The 23,990-nt window shown below is 46.5% G+C and overlaps 2 protein-coding genes across 4 annotated transcripts in view; one reads left to right on the top strand and one right to left on the bottom strand.

Moving 5' to 3' along the window:
• Positions 1–23,990, top strand: part of LOC137631246 (Golgi to ER traffic protein 4 homolog) — a 445,029-nt gene that overhangs the window by 130,299 nt on the left and 290,740 nt on the right. The window lies entirely within an intron of this gene.
• LOC137631245 (uncharacterized) overlaps positions 1–23,990 on the bottom strand; it is a 98,736-nt gene that overhangs the window by 55,476 nt on the left and 19,270 nt on the right. For both annotated transcript variants that reach the window (XM_068363029.1, XM_068363030.1), the window contains one exon: positions 13,092–13,271. In XM_068363029.1, the coding sequence (XP_068219130.1) occupies positions 13,092–13,271 (180 nt within the window). The remainder of the gene's footprint in view (positions 1–13,091; positions 13,272–23,990) is intronic.

The raw sequence follows: 23,990 nt of genomic DNA, 5'->3' as shown, positions 1-23,990 counted from the left end.
AAACTCCTGCATCAACACCGCAAGCTGAGACTGCATTGTCTGCAGTATAGACCACTAGAGTTTAAGAAAGACAACAACAAACGGAGCTACTGTCCGTTGAGACTGAGGGTCTAAAACAGCTGGTGCGGCAACAGACGGAGCTACTGCCTGTTGCGATACCACCTTGCCTCTCTGGGAGGTGTGCAGTTGTCGTACTGCAGCAAGTCCGAACTGACCCAGGGCTAATGGCTACACCTAGGAGTTGGACTTGTGCGGAAGGGACCGACTTGCACTTAAAAGCTGCAAGATTGGTCCATGGTTTCTGCGAGAAACCTCTTCCGCAGACGAGGAATAAAAGGGCTCTCTCGTCTTTGTGTGGGTGGGGTGATCACGTCGGCAACGAGTGTAGATACACCCGAAACCACGGAGGGAAAACGTCTGTTCGTCGATCAAGGCCTGCTGAACCCATAAGTCCTTCGACATTACTTCTCCCCTGGGCTTGGGAGCTTGTAAGAGGTCCCAGACTAGGCGAACAACTGGCACGAACAGACGAACCCTCGAACGCAACACTGTAACACTTTGTGCTTATCACTTATCACTTTTGATTTTCTGTTTGCACTTATTTCACTGAACTCGAAACTTTAAGTGGTTTGTACCTGAAACACGCAATTCTATCCTTCCTTAAAAGTTAGTAATTGCGAAAACAGAATTACAATGTAACAGAAAAATCTAATGAAAGATAAATAATTCAGTGGCTGGAAAGAGACTAAACACTAGATCAAATAAACTACGTTTAAAATCTCTCACCGCATAAAGCTTGAGAACAAGAATAAAACTCTAGAAACGTTTACCTTCTTCCCTTAAAGAGACTAGGGAGAAGAGCAAAAACGATAACAACGTTACTCGCTTGAACGAAACGTTTATCCTCCTCTCTCTCCCTCCGTCTCTATCTCTCTCTCTCTCTCTCTCTTGACTTAGAACCTGAGATAAGAGCCCAATCATATATATCGTTAAAACATATTATTGTTAAAGGAAAAAAACTGAAAGATTTCCCAAAAAAAAGTTCCTTTATTAGAATTAAAACTATTAAGCTAAGAAAGAATGAACAAAACGCTAGAAACGGTTTACTCTTACTGCAACGTGACACCGTGAAAATTCTCTCTCTATCGTAACGATAGAGCGCAAGTTGAACGTTCTGAACGTCAACAACTGCAGAGACAAAACAAAACGTTAGTTCAACTTTGAAAACAGTACGAGACTATCAAAGAAATTCTTTCAAAAACATTAAAATAGCATAAAATGTTAACAGGTAAAACCGAAATGACGGGCTCAATGTTAATTAACTTCGGTACCAAGAAAAGACCGCCTACTATTAGGAAAGGTCGAATATAAACAAATATAAAAATTAATTTTAATAAGTTTATAATAAAAGGAAGTTAATCGAAGAGGCCTATAAAAGGCGGAGAGATATAAAATAAATCTATAACTTTTGTTAAGCAAAATTAAGAAAGAGAGTCTATACTCTCTTAGACACCAACACTTCCGTCTAAGGGAAGGGTCGGCCATTTAAAAGTGAAAGAGAGTTCATACTCTCTTCGTCACCATAATTAATCAAATTAATTCCAAAAGCTAGCTAAGCTAATGATAAAACTTCCTGAATAGCGAAAGCTAAACTCTAGAGCAAATACATCACCAAATCGTGAGCAAAAACTCCAGAATCAACAGCGTATCCATGTAGGTCTAGCCGGAGGCACGACAGAGGAAAAATTGAGGTGGTGTCAACAAGAAGTACTGCAATACCTGGCCACAGGTGGCGCTGGTGGGTACACCCCCCTCTTGTATAGCGATCGCTGGCGTATCCCTTCCGTAGAATTCTGTCGGGCAACGGAGTTGACAGCTACATGATTATCGGGTAAGATTAATATTGAAAAAGTACTATTTCATGGATTGATTGATTGATTTTGTGTTATCTGGCATCCTGACACTGAAGGTCACTGACACCGATATCGTTTGTTATGGAAAAATAAATAAATGAAAATTCAATTTGAAACCATAGAAGAGAAATAGACTACTGTATATAATAGTTATATGGCTTTCAAAAGACCTGCTTCTGAAATAATTCTAAAAATACCACTAGCATCAAACAACACATCATGCCCCAGAATCTTGGCAAGGATGAACTTGCCATCCTCACCTGGAGCCTCAAACAGATATCTATTCCTTAGTTCCAAAAGTGGCGCATTCAGTCACCAAATGCCTCATTGTCAGGAGTACCAAACAGTAGTTACAATATGGCTGGTGTTAGTCAGTCATAAAAAACTTGTTTGTCAACTGAGTGTCACCAATACGAAGACGACAAAAAGTAGTCTCCCACATTCAGAGCATCATGCTATAACTCCAAGGAGATATAACATCTGTCGTCTCTCATCTTACTTCCATCGAAGCTATCCCAATGCTGCTGCAAAATATTATAAAACAAACTCTTAATGCTTGCTAAAAAATCATTACAGAGGATGGGATATCATCTTAGTAGCAATTCAGCTCCCGCATTCTTTCCAAGTCTACCTGCCTCCTCCTTTCCAGGCACACCAACGTATGTCGGAACCCAGCAAAATTACAGTGATACCTCACAGCTCAATAATAAAGAGCAACGGTAAAATCTTTAAAACTAACAGGTTACTGGAATTAAAATCTTCTAAAGCTTGTAGGACACTTCTTGCATCACTAAAAATGGTAAAATTGCCTTCCTTTTAATGCTTTTTTTTCTATATACAATAGAAGACCTTTGGTAAAGGTCTAAAGGTAATTTCTCCAGCATCAGGAAGGAGGCTTGAGATGGGTGAAGTTCTAAAAGCTCCTGTGGCCAATCTGATACCATTATGATGTATAGAATCTAAAATCTTTAACCGGCTTGGGGTGGCTGAATATATTTCACAACCATAACTAATTTTTGAAAAAAATATGATATTTTAATTATAAAATAAATTTTTGAATATACTTACCCGGTGAATATATAATAGCTGCAACTCTGTTGCTCGACAGACACATACATAAAAACTCGCCAGCGATCGCTATACAGGTTGCGGGTGTGCCCACCAGCGCCAACTGTCGGCCAGATACCACTCTCGATGTAAACAAAACCTTCAATTTCTTCTCATCCCACTGCGTCTCTATTGGGGAGGAAGGGAGGGTCGTTTAATTTATATATTCACCGGGTAAGTATATTCAAAAATTTATTTTATAATTAAAATATCATTTTTAAATATTTAACTTAGCCGGTGAATATATAATAGCTGATTCACACCCAAGGAGGTGGGTAGAGACCAGAGTTAAATATGTTTACATCGTATAAGCTAAGAGTTTTTTATTTCATTTTGACAGTTATCAATATAACAAAACCAAAATAAATAGGTACCTGGTAAGGAAGTCGACTTAGACGATTACTCTGCCTTGTAAGTACGTCTTCCTTACGGAGCCCAGCGATCCTCTTAGGATGCTGACAGACTCCCAGGAGCTGAAGTATCAAGGGCTGCAACCCATACAACAGGACCTCATCAAACCCCTAATCTGGGCGCTCTCAAGAAATGACTTTGACCACCCGCCAAATCAACCAGGATGCGAAAGGCTTCTTAGCCTTCCGGACAACCCATAAAAACAACATTAAAACATTTCAAGAGACAGATGAAAAGGATATGGAATTAGGGAATTGTAGTGGTTGAGCCCTCACCCACTACTGCACTTGCTGCTACGAATGGTCCCAGTGTGTAGCAGTTCTCGTAAAGAGACTGGACATCTTTCAAGTAAAATGACGCGAACACTGACTTGCTTCTCCAATAGGTTGCGTCCATGATACTTTGCAGAGATCTATTTTGCTTAAAGGCCACGGAAGTTGCTACAGCTCTAACCTCGTGTGTCTTAACCTTAAGCAAAGATCGGTTTTCCTCACTCAAGTGTGAATGAGCTTCTCGTATTAACAATCTGATAAAATATGACAAAGCATTCTTTGACATAGGCAAGGATGGTTTCTTAACCGAACACCATAACGCTTCAGATTGGCCTCGTAAAGGTTTAGTACGAGCTAAGTAGAACTTAAGAGCTCTCACAGGGCATAAGACTCTTTCTAGTTCATTGCCTACGATCTCCGATAAGCTAGGAATATCGAAAGATTTAGGCCAAGGACGAGAAGGTAGCTCATTTTTGGCTAGGAAACCAAGCTGCAGAGAACAAGTAGCTTTTTCTGACGAAAACCCGATGTTCTTGCTGAAGGCATGAAACTCACTGACTCTTTTAGCCGAGGCTAAGCATACCAGGAAAAGAGTCTTAAGAGTGAGATCTTTCAGGGAGGCTGAATGTAAAGACTCAAACCTGTCTGACATGAGGAATCTTAGGACCACGTCTAAATTCCACCCAGGTGTAGCCAAACGACGTTCCTTAGAGGTCTCAAAAGACTTAAGGAGGTCTTGCAGATCTTTATTGTTGGAAAGATCTAAGCCTCTATGCCGGAAGACCGAGGCCAACATGCTTCTGTAGCCCTTGATAGTAGGAGCTGAAAGGGATCGTACTTTTCTCAGGTATAAGAGAAAATCAGCTATTTGGGCTACAGAGGTACTGGTCGAGGAGACGGAAACTGACTTGCACCAGTCTCAGAAGACTTCCCCCTTCGATTGGTAAACTCTAATGGTAGACGCTCTCCTTGCTCTAGCAATCGCACTGGCTGCCTCCTTCGAAAAGCCTCTAGCTCTCGAGAGTCTTTCGATAGTCTGAAGGCAGTCAGACGAAGAGCGTGGAGGCTTTGGTGTACCTTCTTTACGTGTGGCTGACGTAGAAGGTCTACTCTTAGAGGAAGACTTCTGGGAACGTCTACTAGCCATCGAAGTACCTCGGTGAACCATTCTCTCGCGGGCCAGAGGGGAGCAACTAACGTCAACCTTGTCCCTTCGTGAGAGGCGAATTTCTGCAGTACCTTGTTGACAATCTTGAATGGTGGGAATGCGTAAAGATCTAGATGTGACCAATCTAGGAGGAAGGCATCTATATGTATTGCTGCTGGGTCTGGGACTGGAGAGCAATAGATTGGAAGCCTCTTGGTCAGCGAGGTTGCAAAGAGATCTATGGTGGGTTGACCCCAAGTCGCCCAAAGTCTCTTGCACACATCCTTGTGGAGGGTCCATTCGGTTGGAATTACTTGACCTTTCCGACTGAGACAATCTGCTAGGACGTTCAAGTCGCCCTGGATGAACCTCGTTACTAGGGAGATGCCTCGATCTTTTGACCAGATGAGCAGGTCCCTTGCGATCTCGTACAAAGTCAGTGAGTGGGTACCTCCCTGTTTGGAAATGTACGCCAAGGCCGTGGTGTTGTCCGAGTTGACCTCCACCACCTTGCCTCGAAGGAGATTCTCGAAGCTTATCAAGGCCAGATGAACCGCCAAAAGCTCCTTGCTGTTGATATGCATGCTCCTCTGACTCGAGTTCCACAGACCTGAGCATTCCCGACCGTCCAGCGTCGCGTCCCAGCCCAAGTCCGATGCGTCCGAGAAGAGAACGTGGTTGGGTTTCTGAACTGCCAGGGGAAGACCCTCTCGTAGGCTGATATTGTCCTTCCACCAAGTCAGACAAGACTTTTTCTTTTCGGAAATCGGGATCGAGACCGCCTCTAGCGTCTTGTCCTTTTTCCAGTGAAAAGCCAGATGGAATTGAAGAGGTCGGAGGTGTAGCCTTCCTAGCGAGACAAATTGCTCCAGGGATGACAGCATTCCTACCAGACTCATCCACAGCCTGACTGAGCAGCGTTCTTTCTTCAGCATCTTCTGGATGGAGAGCAGGGCTTGATCTATTCTGGGGGCCGACGGAAAAGCCCGAAAAACTTGACTGTGAATCTCCATCCCTAAATACAGAATAGTTTGGGATGGGACCAGCTGTGACTTTTCCAAGTTGACTAGGAGTCCCAATTCCTTGGTCAGATCTAGAGTCCAATTGAGATCCTTCAGACAGCGATGACTGGAAGAGGCTCTGAGAAGCCAGTCGTCCAAATAAAGGGAGGCTCGGATGTCCGATAAGTGGAGGAATTTTGCCACATTCCTCATAAGCCTCGTAAACACGAGAGGAGCTGTGCTTAGGCCAAAGCGCAGGGCCCGAAACTGGTACACCACATCGTCGAAGACGAATCTCAGAAAAGGTTGGGAGTCTGAGTGAATGGGGATGTGGAAGTAGGCATCCCTTAGGTCTAGAGAGACCATCCAGTCTTCCTTTCTGACCGCTGCTAGGACTGACTTTGTGGTCTCCATGGTAAACTTCGTCTTTGTGACAAAGACATTCAGAGCACTGACGTCTAGCACCGGTCTCCAACCTCCTGTCCTCTTTGATACTAGGAAGAGACGGTTGTAAAACCCCGGTGATTGAAGGTCCGAGACTTTGACCACCGCTCCCTTCTCTAGCAAAAGAGACACTTCCAGTTTCAGGGCTTGTCTCTTTTCTTCCTCTCGGTACCTGGGAGAGAGATCGATGGGGGACGTCGCTAGAGGAGGTCTGCGTACAAAAGGGATTTTGTACCCCTCTCTGAGCAACCTCACAGATTGTTGATCTGCGCCTCTCTTCTCCCAGGCTTGCCAGAAGTTCTTGAGTCTGGCACCTACTGCTGTCTGAAGTTGCGGGCAGTCAGACTCTGCCCTTAGAGGACTTGGATCCTTTCCTCTTCCCTCTCTTCCCTTCGGCACGAGCACCTCCCCTGCTGGAGGCTCTGCCACGAAAGGGCGGGATAAACCTGGACGCTGGAGTGTCTATCCTAGGTCTAGCAGACAAGGCAGGCAAAGGGGGAGCTTTGCGAGCCGAGGACGCAACTAGATCGTGGGTGTCCTTCTGCACTAAAGACAAGGCAATTTCCTTAACCAAGACTTCAGGAAACAAGCACTTAGACAAGGGCGCAAAGAGTAGCTCAGATCTTTGGCATGGCGTCACTCCAGCTGACAGAAAAGAGCACAGAGACTCTCGTTTCTTAAGGACTCCGGACGTGAATGAAGCGGCAAGCTCGTTGGACCCATCACGGACGGCCTTGTCCATGCAGGACATAATGAGTAAGGAAACATCCCTATCGGCAGAAGAGATTTTCCTACTCAGGGCTCCTAAACACCAGTCCAGGAAGTTAAAGACTTCAAAAGCCCTAAATATACCTTTAAGAAGGTGGTCCAGGTCCGAGGGTGACCAACAAATCTTCGAGCGTCTCATGGCAAGGCGGCGGGGAGAGTCTACAAGAGTTGAGAAGTCGCCCTGGGCAGAGGCAGGAACTCCCAAGCCGAGAACTTCTCCCGTGGCATACCAGACGCTCGATCTAGACGAGAGTTTAGATGGGGGGAAGGCAAATGCCGTCTTCCCTAAACTCCTCTTGGTCTCTAACCAATCGCCTAACAGCCGTAAAGCTCTCTTGGATGAGCGAGAGAGAACGAGTTTAGTAAAGGCAGGCATGGTAGCAGGAACGCCTAAGACAAACTCTGACGGCGGCGAACGAGGAGCCACAGAAATAAAGTGATCAGGGAACAACTCTTTAAAAACAGCCATGACATTTCTAAAGTCCAAGGATGGTTGAACTGCTTTAGGCTTATCTAGTTCTGAAGGCTGATCCTCAGGATGTGGTTCAGCAACGTCCTCATCTGACAGTTCCTCATCCGATAACTGATGAGAAAACGGCAAAGGTGTAGGCAACGTTTGACTCGCAGAGTCCGGTCGCACTGGTGCATACGTGACGGAGCCGGACGCAGCGTCCTGGAACTGCTGAACAGTCTGGGAACTGTCAACAACAACAGGTGCGCGAGGACGCACAGCGTCCACCCGAGACTGTTTAGACCGTCTGGGTTGTGCAGTCAACACCATACCGGGTTGCGGAGGTTGACGCACCGCGTCAAAACAAGTCAACTCTGATGGTTGATGAACGTCCTGAACGTCACCAATCGCATCAGTGCGTTGCCTAACGTCAACGTGCGGCTGGAAATCCACACTGGGTCGCATCGGTGGAGGTACCACCCCAATTGGTTGACGCGAGAAAGCGACATCCACATCAACAGGACGCACAACAGAACGCTTGGATGGCTGATGGCCAGTAGGTTCAACGGAAACCTTCTCAGCGTTGTAGTCCTCCATCAAGGACGCAAGCTTAGACTGCATGTCTTGCAGTAACACCCATTTAGGGTCTACGGAAGCAGGTGCGGTAACAGACGGGGTTAGCGAATGAGACGGCATAACTTTGCCTCTCTTAGGCGGCGAGCAGTCATCAGATGACGGCAACGGGTCCGAACTGTCCCAGTGGCTACAACCGGGACGTTGGACTTGTCCTGAAGGGACCGACTTACGCTTTAAAGGTCTGGAGACCTTGGTCCAAGGTTTCTTACGTGAAACACCTTCGGACGACGAGGTAAAAATGGGCTCTCTCGTCTTACGTTGGTAGGGGCGATCTTGGAGAGATACGCCTGATACCATAGAGGGAACGTCTGTTCGCTGATCAAGGCCTCTCGAACCCATGAGTCGTACGACATTGCTTCTCCCCTGGGCTTGGGAGCTTGCAAGAGGTCCCGGACTAGGTGGACGACAGGCACGAACAGACGAACCCTCGATCGCAACACTGTTCACAACACTTTGCGTAACACTAGGCACGTTGACACTTTCCGCCGTGGCACTTTGGCACTTGAGTTCCTTTACGTCCGCCATGAGTTGATTTCGGTCACTTGCTAAAGCCTCAACTCTCTCCCCCAAGGCATGAATAGCACGCATCATGTCTTGCAAAGACGGTTCCTGAGTGCTAGGAGGGGGGTTAGGAACAACCACTACAGGGGAAGGATTAGGTTCAGGGGCATGTGGAGAGGAAAAATCTATCGACCTAGAAGAACTTCTCCTTACCCTATCTCTCTCTAGTCTGCGTGTATATTTATCAAATTCGATAAAATCGAATTCCGAAAGGCCCACGCATTCCTCACACCGATCTTCCAATTGACAGGTTTTACCGCGACAATTGGAACAAACAGTGTGAGGGTCGAGAGAAGCCTTTGGAAGACGCCTATGACAGTCCCTAGCATTACACTTTCGAAACTTGGGAACTTGAGAAGGGTCAGCCATTTTGAATTAGTCAAGGGAAAATTCCAAAAACGATCTAAGTCATCAACAATTAATCCGATTCAAAAAAGAGTTCAAGGATTTATTTGAAGAAAAACACCTGTACTGCGAAAGCTCAAACCAAATTAAAGTACTTCACCAAATATGATGGGAAAAAACTCCAGGTTCAACAGCGAGTAAAGTACGTCTTGTCGACACGTCGACAGAGAAGAAATTGAAGGTTTTGTTTACATCGAGAGTGGTATCTGGCCGACAGTTGGCGCTGGTGGGCACACCCGCAACCTGTATAGCGATCGCTGGCGAGTTTTTATGTATGTGTCTGTCGAGCAACAGAGTTGCAGCTATTATATATTCACCGGCTAAGTTAAATATTTAAAAAAAGGCTTTTTACAATTTTAAAATAGTTTTGCAGTCTGGCCCCCATGATGTATGGGACACAATCTTTAAAAGATTCAGAGCCACAAGACATTTTACTTTTAAGGCTTTCAAGTGAGGAACATCAGTCAGCCTGCAGTCAAATATCAGCCCTAAAAATCCAGCGTCACTTGGACATGGGATCTGCTGGCCTTTGATGTACATACCCGGGTCTGGATGTACTCCCCAAATATTACAGAAATGGACAAAAACAGTTTTGCTTGTCAAAAACATAAATCCATTCACATCAGCCCAATGAATAATTTTGTCAATCGAGAGATGCAGTTTTCTCTCAGCCATTGCCATTCCAGCAGATATGGGAAAGATCATCTACTTAGAGTGTTGAGAAAATATCTTGGGGAATGACAGAGGATATCCCATTTACGGTTAATGCAAACAGGAATATACCCTGCACACTACACAAGGGGGAACTCCTCCTTCCTAACCTTTCCTCTCTGTCAGTTTCACCTACTCTTACCTTAAAAAATGTATGTGAAACAAATGATTGACTGAACAATAGTAGCTCTCTTCTCAACCCCAAATTATAAATGGTTATAAGTATACCATACTGTATCTCCATGCAGTATCCTATGCATATTCAAGGTAAACTAAACAGATTGTTACATGGTGCAGTTTGGGAGCAAAGGCTTCACAAATAGGGGAATCAAATTGTAGCAACACATCAGTCATTGAGTGCATCTTCCTAAAACCACACTGGATAGCTTATAAAACACCTTTCTTCTCCAGGTACCAAACCAGTCTTGCATTGACAATATTCTCCATGACCTTACATAAACAAGATGTCAATGCAATTGGTCGATAGTTTGCTGCTAAACACTTATCCTTACTGGGTTTTAAAAATGCTAAAATAATGGGTACTTCCCAAACACTTGAGTAACTACGATCATGCCATATTATGTTAATAATGCTTAAAATAACTAAGAATTAAAGGGTACTGTACATGTTTAATCATTGCATATGGAATTCCCTCAGGGCCAAGGGCTGCCTCACTGCAAGGAGCAAGAGCAGCATCAAATTTCCCTTTGGTAAAAGGAGCATTATAAGATTCTTCCCTTTCTGTTGTAAAATTTAATAGTTTTCGTTCTTCAATGCTTCTATACTGGTGACCAAGAGTGGCTTCACACTTGCATGATACGTTGAAGAAATGTTCAGCCAAAGCATTGCTAGCTTCAGGTGCTCCAGTCACATACTGACCATTCACCTTCAACACTGATAGTGGGTTGGGGGTAAACTTGCCAATCATTTAGCTTTCCCCTTTACAGAAAATGGTGATGTTCTACTGTTGAATGAGGAAAGAAGCAATATCCAAGACTGGCACCTAGCTTCCTTCATTGCACGACAGAACTATGCTCTACCTTTCTTGTATATTACCAAATTTTCCTCTGTATGGTGTCTATGCAATCGAGTCAAGATTTTCTTGTAGCTCTGTGCAGGGTAGTTAGTTCTGATGAGCACCAAGGAACTGGTCGCCGTTTGAACAATCCTGTTGTTTTGTGAATAAAACAGATTCCTGCTGTATGAAGAGTTCCATTCAGTAAGTCTATGGCATCATCTACATTTCTCTTGAAATCTATCCCAGTCTACCTTGTTAAGGTTCCATTGTGGCAATACCTGTAAGAGTGGATTATTGTTGGTGTTTATAATAATTGGTGCATGATCACTAGTATGCCAATCGTCTAATGCTCTCCAATCAAAATTGAGAAGGCAGTTAGAGCTTACAAATGAAAGGTCAATGCATAAAAAGGTACCTGTCTGAACATGAAACTTCATAGGCTCTCCTGTATTATGGAACCATACATCTTCATTTTCCTTAATTGATGATATAATGTTGCCCCTTTTATTTGTTAAAACATCATCCCATAAAGGATGTCTACCATTCAAATCTCCCTGTAAGAGAAAAGGTTGAGGGAGTTGTTGAATCATCTCTACTGGATTATCATACAAGAGATTGTCATTTAGAGGCAAGTTAAGAGAAAACAGTGTATTTTCTTCCTACATAAATTTATACAACTACTGCCTACAAAGGGGTATGAATAGACAAAGATATTTGGAGTACATTTCGATGAATGTATATAAGACTTCCACCATGCTTGTTGATCATATTGTGTCCTATAGCTAAAATATCCTCAAGGACAAGGAGTATTATCATCAATATTGCTCTCCTGTAGACATACAATTATGGGGGAGTGCTCATGAATGAGGCGCTTAAATCCTTCATATTTAGCCCTTAGGCCCTTACAATTCCATTGCAAAATGGAAGAAAAAATTATGTTTCATTTCTAGAAGACACCTTGGATGGAGCCTTCCCATTAGCAATTTTTTTATCTGAGATTATTTTCCATTGGCTTCCTTACAGAAGGTCTTGATAAACTGGGTTTTGCATCAGTCTTTTTCTTTGTGTCCTTTTGATCTAATTGAGGGGGATGGTAGACCTAAACTTGATTTTTTGATTGATTTAAGTTGTTTTCTTGTTGAGCTAAAAAATATCAATAGACATAATTTCATTTCTATTTGATGTCATCCTTTTCGTGTTCTTTAACCTATATTTACAATAAAAACTCCTACGGTCCATTCCCAAGGAAAATTCTTAAATTCCCTTGTTCCTATTTTGACCTTAAAATCTTTTATGGAGTGATCTTAAGGGTATTTACTCAGTCTGTGCAGGTTTACTTTCATCTCTTATAATCACTGGTATAAAGGATATACAGTACAGTATGCAGTAAAATATCTAAGTTTTTCCACATTTTCAATGTAAAGCTCCTTTGAAAATTCCAAAATTTTTATGTTTCCCTTTTGGCTTTAAAATTTCTCAAGGAATGATTTTAGAAGTATTCATTGGGTCTGTGCATGTTTACTTTTATCAGTTCAAATTATAAAGGATATATACGGTATCTAGTTTTCCCATATTTTCAATGAAAAAATCATTAGGTCTGTACCCATGAAAAATTCCAAATTTTCATGTTTCAATTTTTGCCTTTAAAAAGACCAAGCCAAGTTAACCTTAAAGAAATGCAAAATTCTTCCAGCTAGCCTGGAAACCCTTGCTAGCAACCATATGGTCTGGAGAATAAGTATTATTAATGGGGTCACTGGCCTAGGTAAGAGTTGCATAGCATATCTCACCTTAAAAAGGCAGCAGTGCCACTTGAAAAGAAGTTTCCACAGCCACAAATCCTCATTTAATGTGTCTGACATGAGGCAAGATATGTAAGCCTAAGATTAGCCTGGTGAGATATATCAAACAAACAATGATAGTGTTCAAACTGCATTTTACGTCTGATAAAGAACTCTGAATGTCATCATAGCTAACTATGGATTGCTATTAGATTAGATTCTAATTGAAGTAGGTTTTTTGGCAATTAATTAATACAGTATATTCTTAACCGCACATTTGTGTATGAATAAAATCAAGAGAAGTATATTTTACGTATATAAGTGTAAAGAATCATATCATAAAGTAGGATTTAAAAACACATAACTAAAATGAAAAGTATCATGTTGTGTTATCTGTATTATGAATGTAACATGAAATATAAATACACGATAATTATGATAGAGAGGGAGATTCAAATTACTTACCTGATCTATCGTCACCTTAGGACATAATATAATCATTAGTGTAAAATGGACAGGTGGATTGTAATGTCTCCGTAAACCAGCCATCAAGGTTTTGTAGAGCTGATCTTGCATCATAGCATTAGAATAGACAATGTCGCCATACCATTCGATAAAGGAAGCCAGGACACATATCAATGTTTCCTGAAAAGTAACAGGGATCAATCACTACAATTTATTTACTGAACATGAAAAATCATACAGATTTTGAAAACATTACTAGAATACTTATTACAAGATTTAAAATTTGTAGGTAATTTTTATACCTCATGCACAAACCATTGTGTGATCAATGGGCTTTATAAATTCATAACAATGAATAGCTATGTAGTTATGAGCTAATATGATGATTTGCAAGGAGGTGTGACTGCTTGCTAACAGTGAGTATACTGTGAAATGAATGAAAGGGTGTATCCGGGGTATTCGCCCTTTACTCACCACATTAGAATAAGCAATTTCAATACATGGTAATCCTGATTTTTGAGTACCAGTGTAAAACCATCAAATGCACTTCCTGCACAAGGAAATGACAAATTCGAAGATAATTTGTATTTTTCCTAATCATACAAATCTTAGCTATTTACAAAGGGTTACCTTTAAGCGCAGCTGAAATGGCGAGCCAATAGAATTGAACGAGGGTGTATTACCCCCGCGCTAGTTAGCGAGGGGGGGGGGGGGTAGGGGAGTGGTAGCTAGCTACCCCTCCTCCCCCTCACACACAGGTGAATGCTCACTTTCACTTAGAGGTAGGACTTGTCTTGGGGGACAGGGCTGGCGGGCAAATATGTGTAAATAGCTAAGGTTTGTATGGTTAGGAAAAATACAAATTATCTTCGAATTTGTCATTTGTTCCGTAACCGAAATACAAACCACGCTATTTACAGAGGGTGACTTACCCCTTAGGTAGGGTGGAAAGTCCCCAGCCATACTGGCTTTGGCTTTACCCGGGGACTCAGAATCCGAGTGAGTCGCACTCGAGAAAAGGAGTCCCTGCACCTCACAAGTTCCTTGCTCCGCAAGGAACCATGTGGCCTACGTAAGCTTGTGTGTGAAGGAAGAAGTGTGACCCGTCCTAGGCAGTTGACCTGGAGTTCCAGAAGGAACTCTGGGTTAGGACGTTCCCAATACCACCTCGTCAGGGTATGGGGGACGCGACAGTATTGACTCAATACTCGGAACACAAGGAAGCATGGTTTACCTGCAGAGGTTCGAGGTCAGCTATGCAGAGACCAGGATGCTGCTTCCCCGTAGAGGGGATGATGAAGAAAGAAGTAAGGGCCAGACATACTTCTTTCGTTCATGCAGACTAAAACCTGATAACAATGCCCTCAACCTTCTGCTACCTGTCCAAAAAGGAGCCTGAGGTTAGACCAGCTGTTGTGTAGCCACCAGAGAGCGATAGAAAACGTATCGAGACTCCTGTGGGTCACGCCCTGCAGGAAGCGGGCTGCGAAGGTCATTAGACGCTTCCAGACTCCAGCTTGTAGCACCTGCGTCACAGAGTAGTATTACTCGAAGGCGAGGGATGTTGCGATGTATCCAACATCGTGCTGTAGGGCGACGTGACGGGGGAGGGTCTGGAGACAGGTCGAGATGAATGTCCTTGAGTCCGGGCTGAAGAGGTATACTGGTGACTCTCCCCCATGTCCTCCTTGTGCTCCCAAATCGGCTGCAACTGAGGACAAACTGCAGCTGTTCCCAGCGCTAACCTCTCGATTCCTTTACTGGCAAGAAAGAGAAGGTCTTGGGACATCAGATACAGAATGGAGACTCGAAATCTTGAATGAATCGGACCGAAGGGCCAGGACCCCCAGATTCTGAGTCTAGCCAACAACTCAGGAGCGAGCCTGAATGTTGCCTTCCCCTCTTCCTTAGAAAGGGGGGAGTCGTAAGAGACCAAGAAGATTGCTTACAAACTGGCCGTGGCCAGAGTGAGCAAGAGACCCAAGACGGAATACAATCCGAGGCCTGTCGTAAAGGGTCTTGAGAAGATCTCTTAAAGGACTAAAAGTCCGAGCCATGCTCCAAGTTGGAGGTCTTCCTCCGACTAGGGCAGGGACGATCGTAGCTTCGCATGAGCGAGGATAGATCCAGCGGGCAGGAAAAAGTTATTCCTTTAAGCCTGAAGGTCAGGGAAAGGCTGAGCGACAGGCTTCATTGCCGAAAGCGGAAAGGAGTTTCCTCCCGCCGAAAGGCAATAAGACCGTTATTGCTGGAGAAGAGGCCTTAAGGGAAGAGGTATATCTCCCACGGCACCAACCACCTTAGACTCTTCACTTTGCCTGGGAGACCCCTGTGGATGACTATCGCAGATGACGCGACCTCCGTACCGCGACTGTAGCGGGTTGTCTCTTCTTGAGGAGGAGGCGTAGTGTCTCCAGGCATGAAGCCGAAGCGACGCCCCGGTTCGGGAGAGATGTCGCAGTGTGGTTGCTTGAGTAGTCTGCGCCGTGGGAGAAGCTCTCCCGGGAGTTCTGTCAGGGGAAGCAGAGGGTCCAGAAACCGTTCTGCGCATAGTCTCAGTGGAGCTCTCCCATTGAAAGGTTGACAAACAACCTGGTCTTGTTGAGACCCATCGTCCACAGACAAAAAGGAGGGAAGACGCAGGCGTCGAAGTTGTCCCACCATCACCGGAATGCATCTTGCCAGAGTCTCGGGGTCTGAGACTGGGGGGAAGAATAGCGGAAGCTCGAGGTTCCAAGCTGTCGCGATCAGGTCCCCCAGACCAGTACTTGCTGGTTACCCAAGGTCAAAGACCCCCAGGTACACTCTCTCTACGAGGCTCTGCTCGGATAGTCTGAGAGAACATTCCCCTGCCTGGAATGAGAGAGCCGATAGCGGTATTGAGAGAATCTCAATCATCCCGGTATCTCTATTGCAAGATGTGAAGGTGTGAAAAAGCGTCCCCTGCTGGTTAGAATACGCCAGAATCATGAAGCTGTAGGATCTGTAGAGGGACCAGACTAAGGCCCCTAAGCCTGCCTGAATGATGGAGAGGTATCCTTCAGGTCTTGACCATAGGCCTGGACCGGAACATGCCCCCCCCCCTTTCCTTTGACGAGTCCGAGAACCGCATCAAGAATGTGGGGAAAGGACGAGAATATCCACTACCATCAAGAGGCTCCATAGGTCAACACCCATTGCAGGTCTAATAGTTCCGCTGGTCCCATAGGGCCAGGGAGTCCGGTTAAACATTGCCTGAAGCCACCGGAACTTGGATCGCCCCACATGGAACTTATCCTGAGGCGACCGTTCGGACTATAGACGGGTCAATGAGGAAAGGAGAACTAGGAAACGTTCCAAGGTAGGGCTGAAAGCTCTGCTTGACTGAGAACAGATACTGCGACTCTCCTCAGTCTTGCCACAGTCAACCGAAAGGAAGGCTCAGAGGATGTGGTAACAGAATCTGGCGTCCCCAGGTGGTCACCCATCCAAGTACCGACGTTGCTTAACCTCGCTGGACGGACGAGAAGCGGGGTTTCCAACGTGGTAAGGCTGTTGACTCAATATCATGGCCAGATACTCCAGATGTTGAGGCAGAGGAAGAGAAGGCTCCAAGCAAAATACCATGAGCCCACACTCATGGTAAGCATCCGGAAGCTTGACCCGGCGCTGAAGAAGGTCGAACCCGAGCCTACCAGAGTTGACCAGCCCTCCAAACAGCAGAGGAGGCGGAAGCCTGCACCTGAGCGGCCAAGAGGAAGGCAGGGAGAGTTCTCTGGGGAAACAAACCTGCTATGCCACGGCGGGATAGCCACACTGCATCATAAGCAGGAATACTTGCAGTCTAGGCTGAATTCAATGAGCACCCTGGAAGATGGATGGAATGGAAACTGAAAGTACCCGTCCTTCCGATCCAGGGTTTACGGAGTCCTGTCGCCTCGTTACCAGTCTGATCGATTCTGCTGGTCTACGCTGGCCGAAGTTTGTTCGACAAACTTGATCAGGGCTGAGAGGTCGACTACGGACATCCCCTCTCAGATCCTTCCTTACAAGAAAGGATCGACTGAGGGGGCCGGGGGTGAAGCCGTCAATGATCCTAAGGAAGACCTTCGCCTAAGGTATGGATCATTCTGCCCAACCGGGCAACACTGCTGACGCTATGGCATAGAGGTTCAGAGACACTGAATTCGCTGACAGAGACGGCAGGCGCGATATCCTTGGCTAATCACAGAGATTGTGCGGAAATGGGCATCGGGAAGCTGTCATTCGGATGAGTAACCTTAAGCATCCTCCCAGCGAAAAACCTGCAATCCTAGAGTTCGTGAACTCCTTTTAGGACTATGCCCACCCCCCGGGGGAGTCTCCCGTGCCATCTGTTCCTGACAGGAGGAAACTGCAATTGGACACCTTGTCCCAGTTGACGTAGCCGATAACTTAGGCCGACGTGGTTGAAAGAAAAGGGCGCTGGAGCCCTGCAGAGTCTGGAAGAAAGCGCCTTGGAGGAGTGAAACCGGAAGTCGATTTCCTCCGCACAGCAGCTGTCTAAGTCTCTGTCCTTGGGCACAAACAAACTCTTCTCAAGGATGGAAGGGTGTCTGAGGTCGTCGACCTCCACAGATGAGACACCCGAAGGAAGCCCTCAGTCAGCGCGTCCAGATGGTACAACATCGAGATTGTCCGCAAGTTAGATACTTAACGACGAAAGGCCAAGGTGCCTGAGCTCGAGAAGAGGAAAGTACCCCTGATCTTCCTGTAGCTTCCTTGAACCAAACCTCGGGCCGTAACCGAGGAGGGAAAGAACCTGGTAAGCTCCCAGAGGAAGGGGTAAGCAGTCGCCCCTTGTCCGATGGAGAAATCTCGAACGGAAAGCCCTCCCCGCCAAAAATCCTTCCGGGGAATGACGGGGAAGGGCTAACCCAGGTTCAGGAAAGAGGAGTGTTGCTCAGATCTCCCTTAAGTTTCTCCTATTCTTGCAAGTGCCATGCTCTGCGTTTACGGGGTGAGGCCGTGTTCTGGAAATACGCTCCAGAAGAACTCGCCAGGCTGGCCATGCTGCGAAAACCCCATTAGGAATCGTGGTCGCAATCGCCCTGGAGCTCGCGCGACGGTAATTCAAAGATTTTTGCGTGGGCGAACGTGGAAGCGCCCATGCGCGGTAACGCAAACGAAGGTGAGCGAAGAAGCGCAGAAGGAGGGCGAGCGTGGTAGGAAGGGCGAGAGCTGGTGGTCGGCGAGCGATAACCCATAGACGAGCAATGGATACTGCAAGAAATAAGCCAACGTTTGTGCGAAGAAACACTGGGGGTTCGCGCGACGGAACACCATCCGTCCGCGCGATGGAAAAACCGTTGGTTCGCGCGTGGGCGAACATTGGAGAGCATGGGCGCGGACGCGCATGAGCGTAGACGTACAGGCACGTGGGCGTGTGGGCGCGCAGGCGAATGGTCGCGCGGGCGCACAGGCAAGCGGTCGCGCGGGCGAGCGGTCGCGCAGGCAAGCGGTCGTAAGGGTGGGCAGGTGGATGAGAGCGAGTCCGAGGCGGCGAACGCAAGCGTTAGCGCGATGGCGAGGAAACGCGCTGCCGCGTGGGCGAGGAAGACCGCTGGCGATATGGATCAACAAGCGATCGGAGGTGAGCTGGTGAGCGCTAACGCGCAGGTTGGCGATGGCGCGTTGTGTTATGCCGACGCGATGGTCGAGCAGAATGCGCAGGTGAGCGATCGTGCGTTGGCGAGCAGTATGCGAATGTGAGCGATCGCGAGCAGCATGTGCAGGAGGGCAATCGCGCGATGGTGATCAGCATGCGCCGGGTCGCGCGATGGTGATCAGTATACCAGGGTCGCGCGATGGCGATCAGCATGCGCAGGTGGGCGGTCGTGCGATGGCGAGCAGCATCTGCAGGTGGGCGATCGCGCGATGGCGAACAGCATCCGCAGTTGAGGGTCGCGCGATGGTGATCAGCATGCGCAGGGTCACGCGATGGTGATCAGCATCCGCAGGTGTGCGGTCGCGCGATGGCGATCAGCATCCGCAGTTGAGGGTCGCGCGATGGCGATCAGCATCCGCAGTTGAGGGTCGCGCGATGGCGATCAGCATCCGCAGTTGAGGGTCGTGCGATGGCGATCAGCATCCGCAGTTGAGGGTAGCGCGATGGCAATCAGCATCCGCAGTTGAGGGTAGCGCGATGGCGATCAGTATCCGAAGTTGAGGGTCACGCGATGGCGATCAGCATCCGCAGTTGAGGGTCGCGCGATGGCGATCAGTATCCGCAGTTGAGGGTCGCGCGATGGCGATCAGCATGCGCAGGCGAGCTAGTAGCTGGCGAACCATGTTCCTTCAGAAGTGTTGGAGAACGTTGGCGTGCCGGCTGTAACACACGCGGGCGATCCGGAGATCGCCGAGAGACAGGTGATCGCTGGCGAGCTGATGATCGCTGACGAGCAGAAGGCTACGAGTGGAAGCCTGCGCATAGAAGAAGAGTCCTTGACACCGACCTGAACCGAAGTTCTAGATCGCGAGGGCGAACGTGGGCGCACAGGGCGCGTAACAGGAACCAACAGGAACAGCAGGGATGATCATCTTGAAAGCGCTGACGAACAGGAGAGCGCTGATGAGCAGAAGGGCGCCTGTGCGCTAACACTGAGCAGGAGCAGGAGAGAAAACAGCAGAAGGGCGCGCAGGGAAACCCTGACACGCAAGGGAAGAACCCCCGTGGGAGGCAACCCTTTACCCCGAAGGGATCGTTGTCCGCCGGGAGACTGATGTCCGTCGGAAGACCGCTGTCCGTCGGGAAGACCGTTGTCCGTCGGGAAGACCGTTGCCCGTCGGAAGACGAGATCAGACTGCTGTCCATCTGCACCAAGGCGGAAGATCGAGAAAAAGGAGTTGTAGGCTGCAAACGGAGATCCAAAAAGGCGCCTCAAGCACCCTTATAGGGAGATGAGAGTCCCTTACGACGAGGCGGACGGTGGGCCTTACGGCGAGGGAGGCCAACAGCAACAGCAACAGAAGAAACCTCCGAAGAGGAGTCTCTATGAGTGTACTCTCTCGCGAACGAAAGAGAAACACTTCGTAGAAGAGACTGGTCAGCCAGTGACCTAAAAGGAGCAATCCTCCGAAGAGGAGCTCCTGCAGTTGCCCAGCCCCTTGAGCGAAACTGCAGGTGCGACCGCTCAGCACCAAGAGCATAGTCGCACGAAAAAAAGGCAAGAGAAGAACCCCCCAAAAGGGGAAAAACTCAAGCCTGGACAGGAAAAACTTCCCTCGGAAGGAAAGTTACCCGCCCAAGGAGGCAAGCCTCCTGAGAGTTCTAAAATGGTCTGGAGAGCTGTCTGTCATCACGGGAGTACTTCCAGTAGAAGGAGACACGCCCCTGACGAAAATACAAGGGGGGAGGCAGCAACAGCCGAATCCCCAGGACTCAACCAGACAGCTCACACCGTTGCCATATTACAGAAACGAACTAGATCGGTAACTGTAAAAAAATAAAACAAATAATATTAGTACACATTCATTCCCCCGGGAAGGCTCCGAAGAGGAATCCCGAGGGAAAGGAACAAGAATTATACAACAGGCACGTGCCCTCACAACCACTTACACTCACGGAAGGAGAGCTGTAACCAAAACAGAATTATAACAATTATAATTATGTAACTATGTAATTATGTAATTTAAAAATGAATGAACACTAAAGAAAGAACGAAAACCCCGAAAGGAATCGTTCTACAAGCTGAAAAACAAAAAACAACTACAATTAGATTCATAACTAATTGAGACAAACGTACGGCGTAGCAACCCCCCCACACGGAAAGGAAGCTACAAGGGCGTAGTAACACGTAGTAAAAGGGTGAACGACCTCAAGAGAGAGAGAGAGAAAGACATAAGTCAAACTCGATCGCCACCCATAAAATTTCGCCGTGGTGGCCTAACTGCCGAGGACTCCACGTAGATATCGTACACTACACACACAAATCTGAAAAGGAAACTTACTTATTTCTATACTCAAATATATATACAAACATGAAATGTTATTTTTATTAATAAAATAAATTTTTGAATATACTTACCCGGTGATTATATAAGCTGCAGCTCTGCTGCCCGACAGAAAAACTCTACGTTCAAAATACGCCAGCGATCGCTATGCAGGTAGGGGGTGTACATCAACAGCGCCATCTGTCGAGCAGGTACTCAGTACTCAATGTAAACACAGAACCAATTTTCTCCTCGGTCCACTGGGTCTCTATTGGGGAGGAAGGGAGGGTCCTTTAATATATAATCACCGGGTAAGTATATTCAAAAATTTATTTTATTAATAAAAATAACATTTTTCAATATTAAACTTAGCCGGTGATTATATAAGCTGATTCACACCCAGGGGGGTGGGTAGAGACCAGCATTACTTGTTTACATTATTATGAGCTAAGTATTTTGTATTTCATTTTAGCAGTTATTCAAAATAACAAACATAAAATAAATAAGTACCTGGTAAGGAAGTCGACTTGAACAATTACTCTGCCTTTTTAAGTACGTCTTCCTTACGGAGCCTCGCGATCCTCTTAGGATGCTGAGCGACCCCTAGGATCTGAAGTATCAAGGGTTGCAACCCATACAACAGGACCTCATCAAAACCTCTAATCTAGGCGCTTCTCAAGAAATGACTTTGACCACCCGCCAAATCAAGTAGGATGCGAAAGGCTTCTTAGCCTTCCGGACAACCCAAAAACAATAATAAAACATTTCAAGAGAAAGATTAAAAAGGTTATGGAATTAGGGAATTGTAGTGGTTGAGCCCTCACCCACTACTGCACTCGTTGCTACGAATGGTCCCAGAGTGTAGCAGTTCTCGTAAAGAGACTGGACATTCTTAAGATAAAAAGACGCGAACACTGACTTGCTTTTCCAATAGGTTGCGTCGATTATACTTTGCAGAGATCTATTTTGTTTAAAGGCCACGGAAGTTGCGACAGCTCTACTTCGTGTGTCCTTACCTTCAGCAAAGCTTGGTCTTCCTCATTCAGATGGGAATGAGCTTCTCATATTAACAGTCTGATAAAATAGGATAAAGCATTCTTTGACATAGGCCAAGATGGTTTCTTAACTGAACACCATAAAGCTTCAGACGGGCCTCGTAAAGGTTTAGTTCGTTTTAAATAGAACCTAAGAGCTCTTACAGGACATAAGACTCTTTCTAGTTCATTTCCAACCATACGATAAGTTTGGAATATCGAACGATATTGGCCAAGGCCGAGAAGGCAGCTCGTTTTTGGCTAGAAAACCAAGTTGTAGAACATGTAGCCGTTTCGGATGAGAATCCGATGTTCTTGCTGAAGGTATGAATCTCACTGACTCTTTTAGCTGTGGCTAAGCATACCAGGAAAAGAGTCTTTAAGGTGAGATCTTTCAGGGAGGCTGATTGTAGCGGTTCGAACCTGTCTGACATAAGGAATCTTAGTACCACGTCTAAATTCCAACCAGGTGTAACCAAACGACGCTCCTTCGTGGTCTCAAAAGACTTAAGGAGGTCCTGTAGATCTTTATGTTGGAAAGATCTAAGCCTCTGTGACGGAAGACTGATGCCAACATGCTTCTGTAACCCTTGATAGTGGGAGCTGAAAGAGATCGTTCTTTCCTCAGATATAAGAAGAAGTCAGCTATTTGAGTTACAGGGGTACTGGTCGAGGATACGGATACTGACTTGCACCAGTTTCGGAAGATTTCCCACTTCGATTGGTAGACTCTAAGGGTGGATGTTCTCCTTGCTCTAGCAATCGCTCTGGCTGCCTCCTTCGAAAAGTCTCTAGCTCTCGAGAGTCTTTCGATAGTCTGAAGGCAGTCAGACGAAGAGCGTGGAGGCCTTGGTGTACCTTCTTTACGCGTGGCTGACGTAGAAGGTCCACCCTTAGGGGAAGTGTTCTGGGAACGTCTACTAGCCATCGAAGTACCTCGGTGAACCATTCTCTCGCGGGCCAGAGGGAAGCAACTAGCGTCAACCTTGTCCCTTCGTGAGAGGCGAACTTCTGCAGTACCTTGTTGACAATCTTGAACGGAGGGAATGCATATAGATCTAGATGTGACCAATCTAGTAGAAAGGCATCTATATGAACTGCTGCTGGGTCCGGGATTGGTGAGCAAAATATTGGGAGCCTCTTGGTCATCGAGGTTGCGAAGAGATCTATGGTTGGCTGGCCCCAGGTGGCCCAAAGTCTCTTGCATACATCCTTGTGGAGGGTCCATTCTGTTGGAATTATTTGTCCCTTCCGACTGAGACAATCTGCCATGACATTCAAGTTGCCTTGGATGAACCTCGTTACTAGTGATATGTCTAGACCTTTTGACCAGGTGAGGAGGTCCCTTGCGATCTCGTACAACGTCAGAGAGTAGGTCCCTCCTTGCTTGGAGATGTACGCCAAAGCCGTGGTGTTGTCCGAGTTCACCTCCACCACTTTGCCTTGAAGGAGAGACCTGAAGCTTTTCCAGGTCAGACGTACTGCCAGAAGCTCCTTGCAGTTGAAATGCATTGTCCTTTGACTCGAGTTCCATAATCCCGAGCATTCCCGACCGTCTAATGTCGCACCCCAGCCTACGTCCGATGCGTCCGAGAAGAGAACGTGGTTGGGAGTCTGAACAGTTAGGGGAAGACCCTCTCTAAGGTTGATATAGTCCTTTCACCAAGTCAGACAAGACTTTATCTTTCCGGAAACCGGGATCGAGACCGCTTCTAGCGTCTTGTCCTTTTTCCAGTGAAAAGCTAGATGGTATAGAAGAGGACGGAGGTGTAGTCTTCCTAGTGACACAAATTGATCCACGGATGACAGTGTCCCTACCAGACTCATCCACAGCCTGACTGAGCAGCGTTCCTTCTTCAGCATCTTCTGGATGGATAGCAGGGCTGGGGGCTGATCGTCTTGTTCAGCAACGTCC

The sequence above is a fragment of the Palaemon carinicauda genome, chromosome 39, assembly GCF_036898095.1.
Source record: "Palaemon carinicauda isolate YSFRI2023 chromosome 39, ASM3689809v2, whole genome shotgun sequence".
NCBI lineage: Eukaryota > Metazoa > Arthropoda > Malacostraca > Decapoda > Palaemonidae > Palaemon > Palaemon carinicauda.
This window is presented reverse-complemented; position numbering and strand designations above follow the sequence as displayed.